Here is a 16,798-nt window from a genome sequence, read left to right on the forward strand (position 1 = left end):
ACAGAGTTCCTTCCTCTGCTTTGCTGCCAACTTGGTCTTTAAACATGCATGGCCTCATTCTGCTCCCACCAGGCACTTAATGATGTTTCGAAAGAGAAATGGCAGAGACCCTGTGTGAAGCAGAGGTGGCACGGGAACACCCAGCAGGTGCTGATGTACCTGCCTTGGCTGAAAGGAACATGGTGGTTCTTCTCCTTGTCCCAGATCCAGTCTGCTGAGATGCAGAACCTTCTATTGAAGCACAGTCCCACCCTCAGGGATGGAACTGCAAGCCAAGTGGCTCTGTCCATCTCTACAAAGCATTCGGAGAAGTACAGCCACCTACCCAAGAAAGTAGAAGGCTACACTGACACAAAGTACAACAGAACCTACTGATCTCTAATTACCAGACTTTTTGTTCCTAGAAAGGATTTCAAAGAAAACTAGAATTATACCACAGATGGGGATAACCGTTAGGGGAACTTTTTCTCCGACTCAAATGTGAATGAGATAGGTCAGTGCTTTGATAAAACCCAGCAGCCCTTGGGTATTATTATTTTGTTTGGAAATAAATTACAGTTTCACAAGAATTTGGCAAGAACAGTACAGATACAGAGAGGGTCCATGCACCCTTCACCCAGATGTTAATTGTTAACTGGTCTAGTTCAAGATTTCCAGTTTTTAGCCACTCGTCACTAAGACCTGCCTCTCTAGCCAGGCCTCCCTCCCACCCCCAATCTTGCCATGCCTGGCCACAGATGCCAAGCCTCGGGTTGTCTTCAAGGCCCCTCTTCTGCCATGCTGTCTAGTTATGAGAAATGGGCCTCAAAACCTTCTGCTGGTCAATGAGACTGCAGCCCTGGGGCTCTCAAATTCCACATGCATCAGAATGCCCCAGAGGGCCCTTACCACAGTGACCACAAGCCCCACCCAGAGCTTCTGATCAGCCGGTCTGAGTCACACAGTTTCTACTTCCAGTAAGTTCTCAGGTAATGCTGATGTTCCAAGGGACCAAACTTTGAGGACAGCTGCCGGGCCAAAGCTTTCTGTAACTGGTGGGAGCCCCATCGTTTGCAGTCTGGAGTTAAACCAGCAAGCATGGGCAGCAGATCTGTGTGTCTGCTTTCAGATGAACCTGACCGTGTGATGTTCTGATCTGCACTGGGAAGGAAGGGCAGGCCTGGTCTCAAAGCCTACAAGTCTGCTCCCTCAAGACAAAAGTGAAGGATTAAATATGGCTCGGGGAATATGCTCGCTCTACAAACAGGTGCAGGCACAGTTCCAAAGCCAGAAATTCAGAAGGAATAATCTCTATGTGTTGTCAGCAATCTAATCCAGAATAAAGGCAGACTGTCCTGTTTACAGACATCTCACTCTTTTCATGCGTCCCAGAGAGCCTTGATGGCAAGCGGGCACACAGCTGTGGGCTCTTCCCACCGTGCACAGACAGGGAGCAGCTTTCGCAGCGCTGGGGCTGCCACGACCTGGGCACCAGCTTTCGCAGCGCTGGGGCTGCCACGACCTTATCACTGCCTTTGCTTTGGTCCCAGACGAATGCACGGATCACATGAGCCCCTACGTGCACAAGTCAGCACCGTGGGAGCGGGAGGTCGGCTGCCAAGCTGTGGGGCCAACTGCTTTCCCAGCAAGCTTCCTCTCTGGTAGGCTCCTGAAGCCCTGAGGTAGAAGGGTGGGCCCATGCTGACTGGTGGATGATGCCGCTTGCTCTACATCACTGGGGAGAAAAGAGTACTAAGCTCTACATCAGAGACATCAATCTGTTGTGCTAATTCCTTGTTGAAATATGCATAAGGCTGCTTAACTACACTGATTTGAGCTCCCAAAAGGACATCTTGCAGTGCAGTTTTCAGACACTTCACTCCCTCTGTGTCGGGTTTGTGAACGAAACACCAGTTAAAACATAGCCACCACCTCACTTCGACCAGTGATAGCTGCTGCGTGAGCTTCTAGACACAGCTACCCCCGTAAGCCCAGCTCATGCCAGGCATTGGGGACCTGATAAATATTTCTGACTCCTGACTTCGAGGTATTACTTAATGAGCCTGTCTGCCTCTGGCCTCTTGTAAGCTCCCCAAAGCACCTGTCCTGCCCTGGGCTGTGCTCAGATGCCGTCTGTAGCTGTGGCCACAGTTGGAAGACACCTGGAGTTCTACACTTATCCCACCGCTCTCTGGCTTGGAGTCACCACAGACTTGATAGTGAGAGCAGGAAAGACCTCAGAGACCCTTGCACTGAAATAAGAGAACACCCAGAGGCGTAAGACACAGCAAAACCAGTGGTACTGCCAGTCATGGGACCAGGCCAAAACTAATTAACAGAAGCTCATTTAGTCACTATCAAATCAAACATTAATTAAGTCAAGTAGGCTCTGGGCCCCAACAGGCATAGACTTCCAGAGCAGAATATGACAATACTCCACACTTTGTCTCCATTCCAATCTTATCTTCCTAAAGGTGCTAAATTTTAGGATTACAATCAAACCTGTGAAAATAAACACCTGACATCGGGGTGTGTGTCCATTCTGGTGACAGACACAAAGGACTGCTGGACAGAGCTTCTCATCACTGATAAATCAACTTTCCCCAAGACCTACAAAGACCTACTAAACCCTACTAAGGAGTTTTTTTCCTCAGATCTAGAGAGACTGGAGAATGGAAGTATTTCTTTACTTTCCCATTGGTTTAAAGCACCAAGAAGTCTAGTATCCCCTTCCCTTGGTATTTTGCATGGCACAGATGTTGACAGCAACATTTCTCCCAATCTCCAGAGTCTCCACACTTGGCTTGTTCACAGCCCTCCAAAAGCCAAAAGTAAGTGATCTGCGTGTGCAGGGAGGTGGTGTTTCACCCACACCTTTAAACACCTGCTTCCCTCTTGTTCAGTTTCCGTAACATGAAAGTGCCGGTTCTCCCTGGTACGGAATAAAGCCCAATGGTTTGCAGCGCAGGTCACACCTCAGTTCAGATGCTGGCTGTGTGGCTTCAAGTGAGTGATTTGACTACACTGAACTTTCAGCTTCCTCCCCAGTAGGGCCACAGCATCTACCTTGAGGGTGTGGCGAGGCACACAAAAGTGCAGACAACAAGCAGCCCACGGCAGTCTAGCACATCATGAAAGCTGCAACATTTGTTGCTATGGTTTCACTTTATGGGTTTGTGTGGAAGCTTCGGACTATACAGCGAAGGGGAGACAGAGGCCTGCTTTTTAGGGTAAGTGCACACACTCTAAATCTGCCACTTCCATACCACCACAGAGAGCAATCCCACTAACCCACAGTGTGATGTTCACAAAGCAGCAGCAGCTGGACGGGAAGTGTTCCTGTCACGTGACTTTACCACCTGACTGCTAATGAGCCATCCAGAGGATAGTAAACACCTGCTAAGTGCTAGCGATTAGGAACGCCAGCCACCAATGCCTCAGAGCCCCGATCATTAAAGTTGGCAGCTGTTTGACAACTAGAGAAGCACAAGTATTTATAAATTCTCTGCCCTCGTCTTCACATATGAAAACAAAAACTTGGTCGTATGTCCCTCAGCCTTGTATGTATAAAGGTATCATGTGTATCTCTGACCCTGACGGCAAGCTGGATTTTTGTTGGTTTTGTTCTTTTTACAAACCGGGTTCTGAGCACAGCTGCGATACCCAGGCCTTCCTAACCTACAGGCTTCACTACTCCCTTCAGTTCTGTAGCCCGCAAAATAAAGGGGAGCTTAAGCACTCTGATATCTCATGAGAAAGGCACGATGGTATTTTTTTTTTTTAAAGTCCTGATCATGATTCTAATGCCAGAGGTGCTTTTCTATCAGCACAAAAGACCTAGAACAAAACAGGGAAGGTTACCATAGGCACTTCTTAAAGAATTATTAGCAAATCTATATGCTATGTTCTGTAATGATAAACATGGTTTGCCCCGTAATTTCCTTTATTCCTGCCCCTTACCTATATCTTGATCATAATTTTCATTACACATTATCACAGTTATGTGATTACATAAGACACCTCTAGAAAAACTCCTTTATCTTTTTGCATAGCCACACAAAAAATGTTTGCTCATTGGTGCAATACTTAACTCTCTCATGACTTGATACAAATCCTCAAAGCTAAAGCCTTTGAATAACTGCAAGGCAAGTAAGTCCAGATATATACCAAACCCTCTATTTTTATTTCCCACATAAAAATAGTTCATGGTTTGTTTTCAATTGTGAGACAGACTTCTGCCTGCAGTGACTTTACATAGCCAAGTTATACTTAAAGTGATCTGGAAAGGAAAAAAAAAGAGTGGCGAGTAGGGAATGAGCAGGCTCTGGAAAAGCTGACACTCCACCAATCCACGCGTGCGTGCAAACAGAAAGCCAAGATCAGTTTCCTCTGGCAGGAACATGAATGGCAGAGGGGCTGCATAAGTCAGGCCCCTAGCATGCCCTTCCAGGCACCCTTGGTGAGGCAAGATCTACTTCTGAGTGACAGAAATGGACCCACAAGTCTGCAGGTTACAGTTAAGCTAAAATAAAGGTTGTCACAGCAGAGTGGAGGTAGAGAATGGCCTGGTTTCCAGCCATGTGAAGCTGTATACTGATGGTACCCACATGAGAATCTAAGAACTCCTGCACGGATGTGGATGTCCACATCAGACTACCTCGGCCAACACGGTGTGAATGAGTGAGCGCACGTCATGCTACGGTGCCCCAGGGAAAAACACGGGATTGGTGACTGCTGTCTGATCTCTGTGGATACGGTCTACTTGAACCCTCAGTCTAGCTGTGGATCCACACTTATTAACTAGACACAGACTAGAGAAATCTTTGAACATTACCAGTGTTTTAAGTCTACTAATTAATATTCTTTGAGGTTGACATTACTCTGCAGCTACCCCTCTTCCAAGTAGATACTTACAGAGTTTTAAATTGTGTGAACCCATTTGGTCCAATCTGGCATTTTACAGATTTGCAAACTGAGCTCCAGCAGCAAACCCAGGCCTTGAATCCGGGGCTTCTACTTCATGCTGGGCCGACACTTTTCCAAATACAATGCTTTCTCTTACCAGTACCTTCTTCTATCTTTATAGACCTGATTAAATCAGGGTGGGGAGAAGCAGTATTTTTTTTCCAGCCCCTTTCCATTCTCCGTCACAGATTACATTTCAGGCCCTAAGCTCCCCATTCAATGGCACCTCTATTTATACAAAGTTGTAAACAACTGGAGTGAAGGGGGAGGGCTGGGGAGAGGTTTCCACCAGGATGTGCCTGACCTGCTTTTTTTTTTTTTTCAACCTCAGTAATTAGAAAGGCAGTGGGCCTGTAGGAATTATTCCTATCCAGCAAGAGCCGTACACTATACATTTATGTTAAACATGTCAACTCCGATTGAAATCATGCCTGCCAGCCCCGTACTCCATAAACACACTCTTCCCTAACAGTCGCCAAGAACTTGCCAACCCATTAAGACCTCCCTTAATAGCAATCTTCCAGAAACCCAAAATCAGGGATGCCCCACTGCACTCATGGCTACGTTGGGTGAGCATCTTGGATTAAAAAAAAAAAAGATAAATCCCTGCAGGCAATTATAGAAAGAAAACACTGAAACTACTTTTCTAACTGAAAAATTTACAGAAATATACACATGAACGTCAGTTAAGGACTTCTGAAACCTCATCATGGTGTTATTTTAAGCCATGCTATTTCTTCACACCCCCCTCTTTTAAAAAAGCACCAATACCCCCTGTCCTCATGTCTCAAATTACCTCAACTACACCCAGCGTGGCGCGCTGTGGCTGCGGACCATGGCAGCTACAGCATTTAAATACCCATCTTGCTATGATTCTTTGCCAAGAGTTCAATTTTTCCTCCTAATTATTGGTGATAAAGTATCACATTAATTGTATATCACTTCATTTACAGTAATTAATGATTGATTGGCTAATCACTGAATTAATCATTGTTTAGTGGCTGACACTGGGGGCTCTTCAGTCTAGAACACACACATTCAAATCCGCTCGGTAAAAGACAACAAGGGCTCACTTTTCCATTTCAAAAGGGAAAACCACAAAGTTGGACAGTGCACATAACTGCATTAGGGAACAGGCTTGGCTTCAAAGAACATGCCCATGTCTTCCTCGTCCCTTCCCCTACCACTGGCCCGTAAGACAGCACCACATATACCTTAACTAAATTCCCCCCTTTTTACCAAGGGCTTGTCTTTACGTCACCACTGAGCATTACGGAACCTGTAGGTGGCTGGGGCTGGGGGTGGATCAGATACCCCAGGCTACAAGTCTTCCAAGTTCCTCAACCAAGATCACTCCTTAGCTGGCGGGCTTCCTAACCCCAAATGGATGAGAATTTCCCATGACACCAGCTTGTGTTCACGCCGAGCATGACACAGACTTATGAAATGGCATGCTCCTGGCTGCCAGTCCTGTTTGTTTTGAACACGTAGATGGCTGCCGTATACTCTTCTCACCGCTCAACTTTGGGCAAGTGCAACTCCCGGAGCTAAAATAGAAAAACTAGATCAGATGATGAGCCTGAACATTTATTCTCAGAGAGTGGTACAGCACGCTGGTAAGAACTTGTGCTGTGCCCTAGGTTTGAGGAGGTGGCAAAGCAGCATGCAGATCTGAACCTATCTGTATACCATTTGGCAAGGTGCTCGAGTTCTCTAGAGCTCAGTGTCCAGACCTGCAGAATGGGAGAGATGAGAAGGAGGGTATTTATAATGCCAAGACCAGCCTAGAGAGGAGAGACTCAAATGAGTTACACTAGTACATAGAAAGCAGTGCTTCCCAGTTTTCCTTCTCATCATAGAAAATACAGAAGTTAATGGCAAGTTGGGCTAAACAGACTCAGCTGCAACTAATCCTGCTTCAGAAGCCCTCTGCCCACCTGGCTGACCCAAGGGCCATGGCAAGCAGTGCCCATGCACCCGTGAGCCACCATGGCACACGAGGAAGAACGGGCATCAAACACGAAGACGGTGCCTAGGATGAGGTTAGGACTTGCCACAACCTTAAGACTGGCAACGTGACACCTGTGGTGCAGTCTTTGGGGCTAGCTTCATTCCTTTTGAGTACCTACAGCTGCATAGGTGGCTTTAAATTTGAATTTACTTATTCAAATTCAAATTAACATCTGAACTTCAGTTCCTCAGTGCACTAGCTTGTCTCCACTGTTCTGCAGCCATTTGTGGCTCATGGCCACTGCTGTTTAGCACGGATGCTGAACCTTTCTTTCAGCACAGGAAGTTCCAGCAGACAGCGCTGGTCTATAGCGATTCTAACCTCATGATGATGGGCGCTGCTGAAACCCCTAGTGGGGCGCTGCGCTTCCTGAAGGCAGGCAAGGTCTGGACTCACCCACTCACCCCCAGGGGAACCTTGCTCAGTGCCCTGCCCAGTGTAGAGCCTCAGCCATGGATCACAGAAGTGAGCCTGCTGTGACCAAATCACTATCTTGCACATCTAAGTGAAAGACTCCCAAAGAGAGGTACCAAGAGAGGACATCAGGAGTCCCATTGCAATAAAAAATAGACAACTAAAAAGTTTTAATAAGGATTACCCATTACTGCACAAAACCCCAAACCCCACAAACAAAATCAATAACTGAGAAAATGCCAATTATCCGGGCCCATTTGAAATATTATTAATCTGCATCATGAGCAGCTACTAATCAACAGAACAAATTGTGAAATCACTATTTATTTGCTAGGAGGAAGCACTTCCCATCACATTTAATCAGCTAGGAACAGCTCAATTTAGGGAGTAAATGGAACAAACGTAGGTATTTTATATAAAATGCTAAGGATCCGAAAGAAAGCTCAGAAGAGGTTACTGGCACCTACATCGATTCCAGGATCAAACTGGCCCAAGTACCTTAATAAAACCTGTCATTACACACTCAGACACTATGGACAAAATTATGCTTCGGGTCCAAAGAGGATCATTTGCCGGAATCAGGAAAGAATTTTCCCTTCTCTTCCTCCTGCTGTTCACCTGGAGAGGTGCGCCTCTGAGGTTGGCATTCATTCATATTCGTTCTTTCTATCTTTTGGAGGTAAAGGTTAAGTCAGCCCATTGCTTGAATAAATGCACGAGAAAGTGCAGCCTTACTAAGGACGCTCATCTTTATGGTTCTGATTTTAGGTCTTTTAGTGGTCTCCCGATTGTGTCCACTGGTACTATGAAGACACAGTCCTCCTGAATTATAGACATGCTGAGTAAGACTTTACTGAGCTGCCCTCAACAAAGCCCACCCCGTACCGGTTGTAAGCACTGGGTTTGAGAAGCCCATCTTTATGATGCCAACATAGGGTGCTACACATAGTAGGAGCTTTATAAACAATGGCCTTTTGTTTTCATAGCACTCAGCACACAGAATACAGGAAACATATGCACCACATATCATTTACGTGGTCCTACTAAATCCTGTGTGTTGTACCTGCCGGCTTTTCAAAATTCCCAGAAGCCACGTGCTGCCCAAGGTCAGTTTTATGTTCATGTGGAAGGCCAGATAGAAAGCTGCTACTCAGTGTTCTTCGTCTTCTTGAAGCTGTCAAGCTTCTTACCTACAGCCTCCCATGTGCTATGCCCTGGTCTCTGCTTCCCATGTGCAGATGTTCCTTGCAACAATTCTATGGCAACAGGTACTTTTTTTTTTTTTTAATCCCTGTTTCCTCTGATGAAACAGAGGCACAAAAAGATAAAGACAAGTAAAGGCACCTTAAGCAAAGTCACACAGCCTATATGTGGCAGAGTCATGATTAGAAACCAACCGCCTAATCTGTGACAACGAACAGATGGCCCAAAAGGTCACCCAGTCTTTAAATGGTTAGTGAAATCCTCTTCCATTTACCTCCTCCAGTTGGGTACTTGATAGCCAGCAGAACCGTTCGCTTAGCTCCCTTAATGTCACTGCAAAAACGCAGATCTTGGTGCAGGTAGAATGCTGTGGGCGGAAGTGCCCCTTCTGCATCCAGGGGGCCGGGGAGCACAATATCCAGGCTCTATCTTACTTCTGACAGTACAAGTGCCCCCTAACCCCCAGCATGCCTGCCCCTGCCCCTCAGAGTTATCTCAAGGACAGGCCTCTGCACCCCACAGAGCCTCATTCCCAAGAGGCAGCAAACAGCTCGGATGGTGGAATCCGCTCGGGGCTCCTCCACTCATTCAGCCGCAGCTCTGGCCCATCACTATCTCCCAGGAAATACCGAACAGCAGCACGCCACAGCCCCTGCCGGATGGCCCTGATACTTGGAAGCCGTCATGCTGCCTCCCGACTTTCTCCTTCCCAGGCTGAACGGCCCCAATTTCTTCAGCCCCTCCTCAGAGGCAGTATTTCTCAGCCTTCAGTCACTTTCATTGCTCTCCTCTGGCCTCTCTCCAAGATTCAGTATCTTGTTTAAATAGTGAAGGCCAACACTGAACATGATTTAAGAACAGTCTTGCCTGGAAAAGTAACAAAGGCCCAACCAATACAGACCTTAGAAGGTAAATATTTTCTCAAAAAAGCCTGCACAAGTATTACAATATTAATAATGATAGTAATAATTAGGTTGACCAAATAAAATAATTTCTGCTGCCTGTCATGTCACTTCCTCTTATTGTGGTGCTTCCTGGGAGACTTATCTGTCTTCTCAGAAAAGCCTTTGCTCTTCTCCAGAAAATCTGGGCTTTTTTCTTTGTCTCAACACTTCTTTCCCTCAATACAGAAATCTTATCATCTTGAGAAATGGTTGTTCCCCTTCTCTGAGCACCAGTTTTTCCAAAAATAGCACTTCCTATCTTGGTCCCTTCGGTTGCTTCTGCTTTCCGTAAAGCTGTCCGCGTGTCTGGCTGTGCTCGCTGCCCACTGGCCCTAGCGCTGCACTACAGCACGCAAGTGCTGGCCCTTGGGGTGGACCTGCACAGGGAGAATGTGTGGACCCTGCCCAAGCCCCAAGTGCGGGACAAAGACCACCCTTCACTGCTCAATGCCCGAGAGAATCTCCAGGCTGAGAATCAGGTGCTCCAACCAAGCTCCCCAGAACAAATCTCTTGGCTGGACCCATGACAGAGGAAGAAGGAAATAAAGGGCAAAACAACATGGAAGAACTACCTAAGAAATGACACCTAGCACAGAATTCCCAGAATTCCCTAGCACAGAGCCTGATACCTGATGTTCAATATACAAGTTGGCCGTAGGGCCAAAAAAACTTTAAAAACTCTTTAATAAAGAAGACTGAATGTGACCACTTAAAAAAGCAAAAGAAAATTGTTCATCTAGCCCACAGGGTTAAGTATGCACCATTCTCTGATCTGTTAGCCTCACTCCTCCGGGGAGAGGGGACAAGCGCCCTTGCACACTACCTGTCCACTTGTTCTGGTCTTTCTCGCCTCCACTCTCCTGGTCTTTAGCAAGCTCCTCTGAATCAGCAGCTGTCTCACTAGGGCCTTCAACATCTTCAATGGCTTCTTCTGAAATAGAGAAGAAAAGAAAAAATGTCCATGATTCAAAACACCATGCATGACCCTTCTGTCCCTCTTACAATGAATTAGCAAGCACAAAACACAGACACCAGTGACTCTGCACCTCCTCTCTCTTCCCAGGTTGACTGTGCTTAAAGCACACGCAGGTCTGCAGAAACAGCTGGCACAAGGCTGGGACTTGCTCCAGACACAGGGCCATCTGGTATTCCCAAAGAGATTCCGAAGGCCATGCTGGTGCTTTTCCAAATGAAGACATAATCCCGGTGATGCGATAACTCCATCACCACCCCAAAGGTGCACACATTTGAAAAGGCACAACTGCAGCCATGTGTTTGCTCCTCACCCAGCTCCATCCTCAGAGTGTCCTGGCACTGGACTAGACCAGATCTAGTCACTGGCTCTGGGGTGGCATGGCACTACCTATGCACAGGCCTGACTGTAGTGGGAGGTCTTTGCACGTCATTCATATTATGAAGAGCCATGGAATTATCAGTGATATGACTATACCAACACAAAGCATTCTAGAAACACAACATCATCTGTGAATATGCTGGAACCAGTGACGAGAAGCCAAGAAGTAGAGATCTGAACAGTCATGACTAGTTTTAAACTAATGCAAGAAATGTCTCTTTAGTTCAGCAAATAAGTGTTGTGGCAAAGGTAAGAAGAATGGTTACTTCCAAACTAGGTTGATTATAAAGTAAACAGCATCTGCCCAGTGGGGGCATTCAGTCTGAACGCATGCATGCATGTGTGCATGAATGAAGCAGACAAACCATGTAAGTCATCTGCGTAATGATAAAATTCTTCAAGAGACCCTTAAGAACATGTTTTTCTTGGTTCAGAGCCATGAGAGCAAGGACATCCACATCTGTCACCTGAGTTTAGGACCAGATAAGACCCAGAAGGACCCAGGGATTAAGGCTATAATCTAAAACACTGCCTAAAGTTCTGCCTGATACTACTATGGATCTCTCCAACCCTATTTTAAATCATTCAGGTGTTCTGCCCTCGCCCTGCCACTCTAGAAAACAGCCTCTGCCTTTCACTAGATGGAGGAAAGAAGAGGAGTTAAAATAATCGACCTCACAGGGTCTGTAGAAGGAAGAGGAGTTAAAATAATGGACCTCACAGGGTTTCTAAAACACTCAATGAAGAATCAGGTTTTCCTCACTCATCCAGAATGATGGAGGCCCAACAACTAGAATACTTAGCTAGAAGTCAAAGAACGTTCTCTCAATACCAACAGGAAGTGGTTTACACGGTGGTCATGGGGAACCCTGGTGAAACAAAATGCTTATTCAAATCTCCAGCCAAAGGCTCCCCATAAAATTCTGAAGGCTTCTGTCTTGCTGCGTAGTAGTGAGCATCACGTCTCCTTGCCCTACCATTATTAGTTCACACAGAAAAAAATCAGGCAACCATGGCTTGAGGTTAATCAGTTGGACAGTCCACTATTAACAACATACACTGTTTACTAAAGAAATAATATATGTTAGTAGAGCAATAAGCGAGTTATACAGCAAGATAGAGACACCATCTACTTACGCTCAGGTAAGACGCTCCATGCATATTTTTAGGCTTTCCATAAAACTATTCCACTCTATAATTATCCAACTTATCTTTCAACGGTGATACCAGCACACAGTCAATCAATATTATTAAACTGCATCAACCCAAATTAGCTAGGTCTCCTAAAACAGACTCATTCGTCCCAGTAGAGGCTGTGACATAAAATATCTGTAGTGGTGATATGAATCAAATTTACATAAAGTGATGGCTCAGTGGTCCTTCCTTTCCCTCTGTACCTGGGTACGCTGGTGTGCGCGCCCGGAGGTGAAGAGAGGCTGATGTTTACAATTAGAGAACAGCCAGACGTGCTGATCAACGGAGTCTTGACTCACCACCCAGCAGAGAAGGAAAAGATTTACCTACTGAGCAGCCACCTCCTGTGTCCTGTGGATCGAGTGGCACACAGCTGGCAGAACATGGAGTTAGAAACTCGGTATCACCTGGCACTGACTCCAGTTTATTGAGCCTTTCCAAAAAAAAATCTATCCAGATGATCGAAACTAAAGAATAACCTGTTCTCTGGCACAATGAGCCAGGAAACGGCATGGCACTCCGCAAAGGCCCCCGGAGCCCTCAGTCGGGGTCGGGCCCTTGCTTTCCCCCCCTCCCTCTGCTCTACTGCAAGCAGGAAGTGAAAGCAGCTCAATCTCAGTGAGAGGATAAACCACTGAATTTATTTCATTTTGCTACTTTGTTTTTTCTTCAGGATTTACAAGTCAAGATCTTCCTGGATTGCTAGTCTTAGCATTGTTTGGGGATAAGTCACTAAAAGGCTGTTGTCTGTGTGACAGAAGAAGAAACGAGTAAGAAACTTGTGGACCAGTCAGTTCCCTTGGCAGGCAGGCAGACAGGCGGGCAGGCGGGCAGGCGGGCAGGCGGGCAGGCGGGCAGGCGATCAGGTGCCTTCACCTCAGCTGAAAACCAGGTCCTGTTCCATCAAGCAGGCGCTTCCCTGCAGTTCCACCTATCACCTACAGGTGTCGCCCTCTGCATGGCAAGGCCGGGAGGGCAGCTGGCTGTAAGAGGCAGACAAGTCTGGGCAGCCCAACCTAAGCATGTGGAAATAATATACATCTCCAAGTGAACTGTCTGGTCCTGAAAAAATAAAATAGGACATTCATAAGCAGTTACACCATCTGTCTCTATACCATCATCATCAATGATGAGAGGGGGAAAATGTTCTTTAAAATGGATGAGAGTCCAGGCTGACAGTAACCGGAAAACTGTGAGCTCTGAATACCAATAAAGGGAGAGAAATTATTTAAAAACAGGGATACTAAATTTGTCTGGATGGCTCAAGCCCATGATGCTTTGCAGACAGTGAGTATCTCTATTGGTCCCCAAACTCAAAGTCAAGTCCTCTCACCAAGAGCCAGGCTTTGGCCACCCACAGAAGAGCTTGGTCTTCCTGTCACTGGGGACACGAGCACATCCGGTCTGAACCCCAGCCTTATCTACACAGCAAGCTACTGGGGCTGCTATCAAGGCCTTGTTCTCCTTAGGGCCCAAGATGGAGGAAGCTCTGCCCACAGGTCACCGATGGCTCACCTTTTCCTCAACGAGTGGGAACTCGCTGGGGTCATTTACAGAAGGCTTGCTCTTTTCTTGGTTTGTTTTTCAGTAATATCAACTACAAACAGAAGGTTGGAACTAGTGAAGACTTGGACTGATGGTGGGTTTTATCTGGAAAATTCCTCTTCCATGCTGAGCAAGGGGTCGCTATCCTTCACCAAAACACAACAGCTACCATGCCATGTACAAGGCCAAAACAGACACCTCAACACCATCTCCTCTGAAAGTGTTTAGTAATATTTTAATTTCAACCAATTCAGCGAATACCACAAATGATTTCTCCATGCTATGCACATGAGCCACCTCTAACCCCCAAGCCCAACCCTTGCCTTTGACAGGAGGCAGGAGGCAGGAGGCAGGAGGCCCAGCATACCCCAGATAGGCCTGAGCTGTCCAGGAACCCAGAGGAAGAGCCCTGGCGGCAGCCCACCTGGGTAGCTATGCCCCACAACAGCTCTCAAGCTAGGTCACCTCCTGTGGTCTTATTTTGATGAGAAAGGCCCAGGGAAATGATACAACTCCTCCCAAATGGGGACAACTTTTGGTGTCCTTTCTGCTTTTCATGTCCATGTAAAACAGTGACTGAAGGCCTCTGCCAAACCTGCGTCCACCACCACCTCCTCTTACAGCTCCCAGGCAGTACCTCCAGCGCCGGGCCAACCTGGCCTGCTCCCATCACTCATGTTCCAGTTAGGGGCAGTGCTCCCAGGTGGAAGCATCCCAGCAGGCAAACACAGCCTCAAAAGGCGAGGCTCCTAAGGCAGCGCAGGCTTTTGAGAGAATGAGACCACAGTCCCAGAAAATTCCCCTTCAACTGAGCTGGTGTCGCTCACCAAAGGCAGAAATTGTTCTCTTCATACACTGTGCTTAGCTTCTTGGTAAAGATGAATGTGTGACTTCCTTACCCGTAGTGACGTCTGCTTGTGACGAGGTGCGTGTGGCAACTGGCAACCCCGTGGGGATTGGTAACAATTTTATGAACCACCTGGAAATTGGCTTGTGGAAGAAGCACCAGGCAGAAGCCCAAAATAAACGTGATACCATCCCTAAGTCAGCACTCAGCCCACTGCACATACTGCACAAAAGTGTCACCCACGAAAATGTCCCAATTGTTAAAAAAATGGCACTGCTCCCCCAAATAACAGGGGCCAAATGATGTGTCCATTGGGGGTATTTTAAAAATCGCTTACCAGCTTGAAGGAAAGGGGAGTCAATCAATGATCAAGATTAGTCCCTCTGTTCCTAATTCTTAACAGGATAATGTAGATTAATTCAGACCGGACAAAGCCCTCTCGGCGCCTCCTCGGTGTGACAGAAATTTGGAGAGTTTCCTAAGAATCAGGGTGTTTGTACCCAAGGCTCTCCCACAAATGTGGGACTTCAAGAATGCACCCATCTGGGATTCCCCAAAGAATGAACTCGTTCTTTCCTTTTTCTAGGTAGGGAGTAATGTTTGGGGAGGGGTAGGTAAAGTCCGCTTGCCGGTCGGCAGGCTCAAGAGCTGAGAAACATTAGCTGTCATGAACCACAATCAAATCAGGTTTGAAATATTTAGCAATGGCTTGGAAAATGCGGTGGTGCAGCTCTGACAGGCGAGATGTGCCGACACCCACCTTCCATTATAATGGAAATATCAGGCCTGCTCTGAATATGTATAACCCAGAAAAATGTATTGATTTTTCATTCGGCATTAAAAAAAATGAAATAGCCTGCAGCTGTCAAAAGCCTTTTGTTAAAAGCTCATCCTTCCTGGAATGAGGTTTACCAGAAACAAGTTTTAATTGTATACAGCACCTCTTCTTTGAAAAACAAAATAACCAATCTGCTAGCTTTGAAGACAGGGTTAAAGCTTTTGCTTTCTCCATTTTCAACCTAATTAACCCAAGGACGACCACCACCGAGGCAGGCGGGAAACACTCAAGACTCCGCGTGCGCTGACCAGCAAGAGAGACACGGAGAGTGGCGGCTACAAGTGGTGTTTGCTGGGGGCTCTGGTGCAAGGAGGAACTCAGGCCCTGTGCTAGAGCCTCACCACCACATGCACTGGCCAATCAGCTGTCCTCGTCCAGCCTGGGCTGGCCACAGGAAAGCGAGGACAGACCCCTCAGGTGTGTCCAGTTTTTCCAGCATTTTGCTATCAATGGGAAACTTTAGAAGTCAACTCATACCCTATAATATCAAAGATGACTCTACGGCCTACATCACTTATCTCAAAGAAGTGCAGTAAAGTTCTGCTACAACAGAAACTTGTAACAGGACGCAACTGGCAATGCTGAGGGACTCACAGCCATCTCGGTCCCAGCATGTTGATTCTAGTCTCGTCTCTTCTCAGCTAGAAGTGAAAAGGTGTGTGGTGGCGACTCTTGTTAGCTATCACAGACCACTAGCCATGCGCACCACTGTCTCTCTGGGACATGTTGGCAGGTGGGTCTCACTGCACAGCGGCAGAGGCCCCAAGGCTCTGCATACTAGCAGTATGGCCACCAGATCCAGACACGATCCACAAAGAAACAATTCCAAAGTCTTCTCAAATGCTTACTCCCAGGCTTGATTCTGTGATATCTCGAAGCTGCCTGAGAGGTAACCTCAGCAATGTGGTTTTCTGGGTGACGACGACACCTCAGCGCTGGGAACGCTCCCTCCCACGAAGATGGGTTACAGTGCTTGCCCCAATTACAAGCTGCCCGTCTAGCACACCTTGCATTCAGCACCTCAGGAAAAGTGACCACGTGCTTGTACGTGCACCTGTAACACAGAATTTACAGACTTACCTAAAAGGCGTGTGTGGAAAATCATCTGAATGTTTTTGAAACGTTGTCTGTTCAACTCTGTTTCACTCTGGCAAGAAAAATGCCAAATGCCAAAAGGAAGGACACTGGTGAGTGGGACATCTTGAGAGACAACAACTGTCACAGTCCAGGCAGGAAGCACCATAGGCAGGAAGGACGTGTGTGTGTGTGTGTGTGTGTGTGTGTGTGTGTGTACGCAAGGGTGGGTGAAGCAGGCAGGGCTCTGCAGCCAGCGCGCTCATTTATTCATCAGGAGTGTAATATTCTCCCACCTTCTTAGGACAGGATGTCATTTCTTTTCCAATAGACATGAGCATGTCAGTGCACTAGCGGAGCGCAGGCATTCAGTGGGAAGCACGCTCTGCCAGGGTGACAGAAAAAATGGCCTCCTACGCTACTCACTGGG

At 46.9% G+C, this 16,798-nt stretch overlaps 1 protein-coding gene across 1 annotated transcript in view; it reads right to left on the reverse strand.

The window, feature by feature from the left end:
- Zfhx3 (zinc finger homeobox 3) overlaps positions 1-16,798 on the reverse strand; it is a 246,422-nt gene that overhangs the window by 31,586 nt on the left and 198,038 nt on the right. The window contains exon 5 of the mRNA XM_023709185.1: positions 10,340-10,447. Coding sequence (XP_023564953.1) covers positions 10,340-10,447 — 108 coding nt within the window. The remainder of the gene's footprint in view (positions 1-10,339; positions 10,448-16,798) is intronic.

This window comes from Octodon degus, unplaced genomic scaffold, assembly GCF_000260255.1.
Source record: "Octodon degus isolate 3935 unplaced genomic scaffold, OctDeg1.0 scaffold00011, whole genome shotgun sequence".
In the NCBI taxonomy this organism is placed as follows: Eukaryota; Metazoa; Chordata; class Mammalia; order Rodentia; family Octodontidae; genus Octodon; species Octodon degus.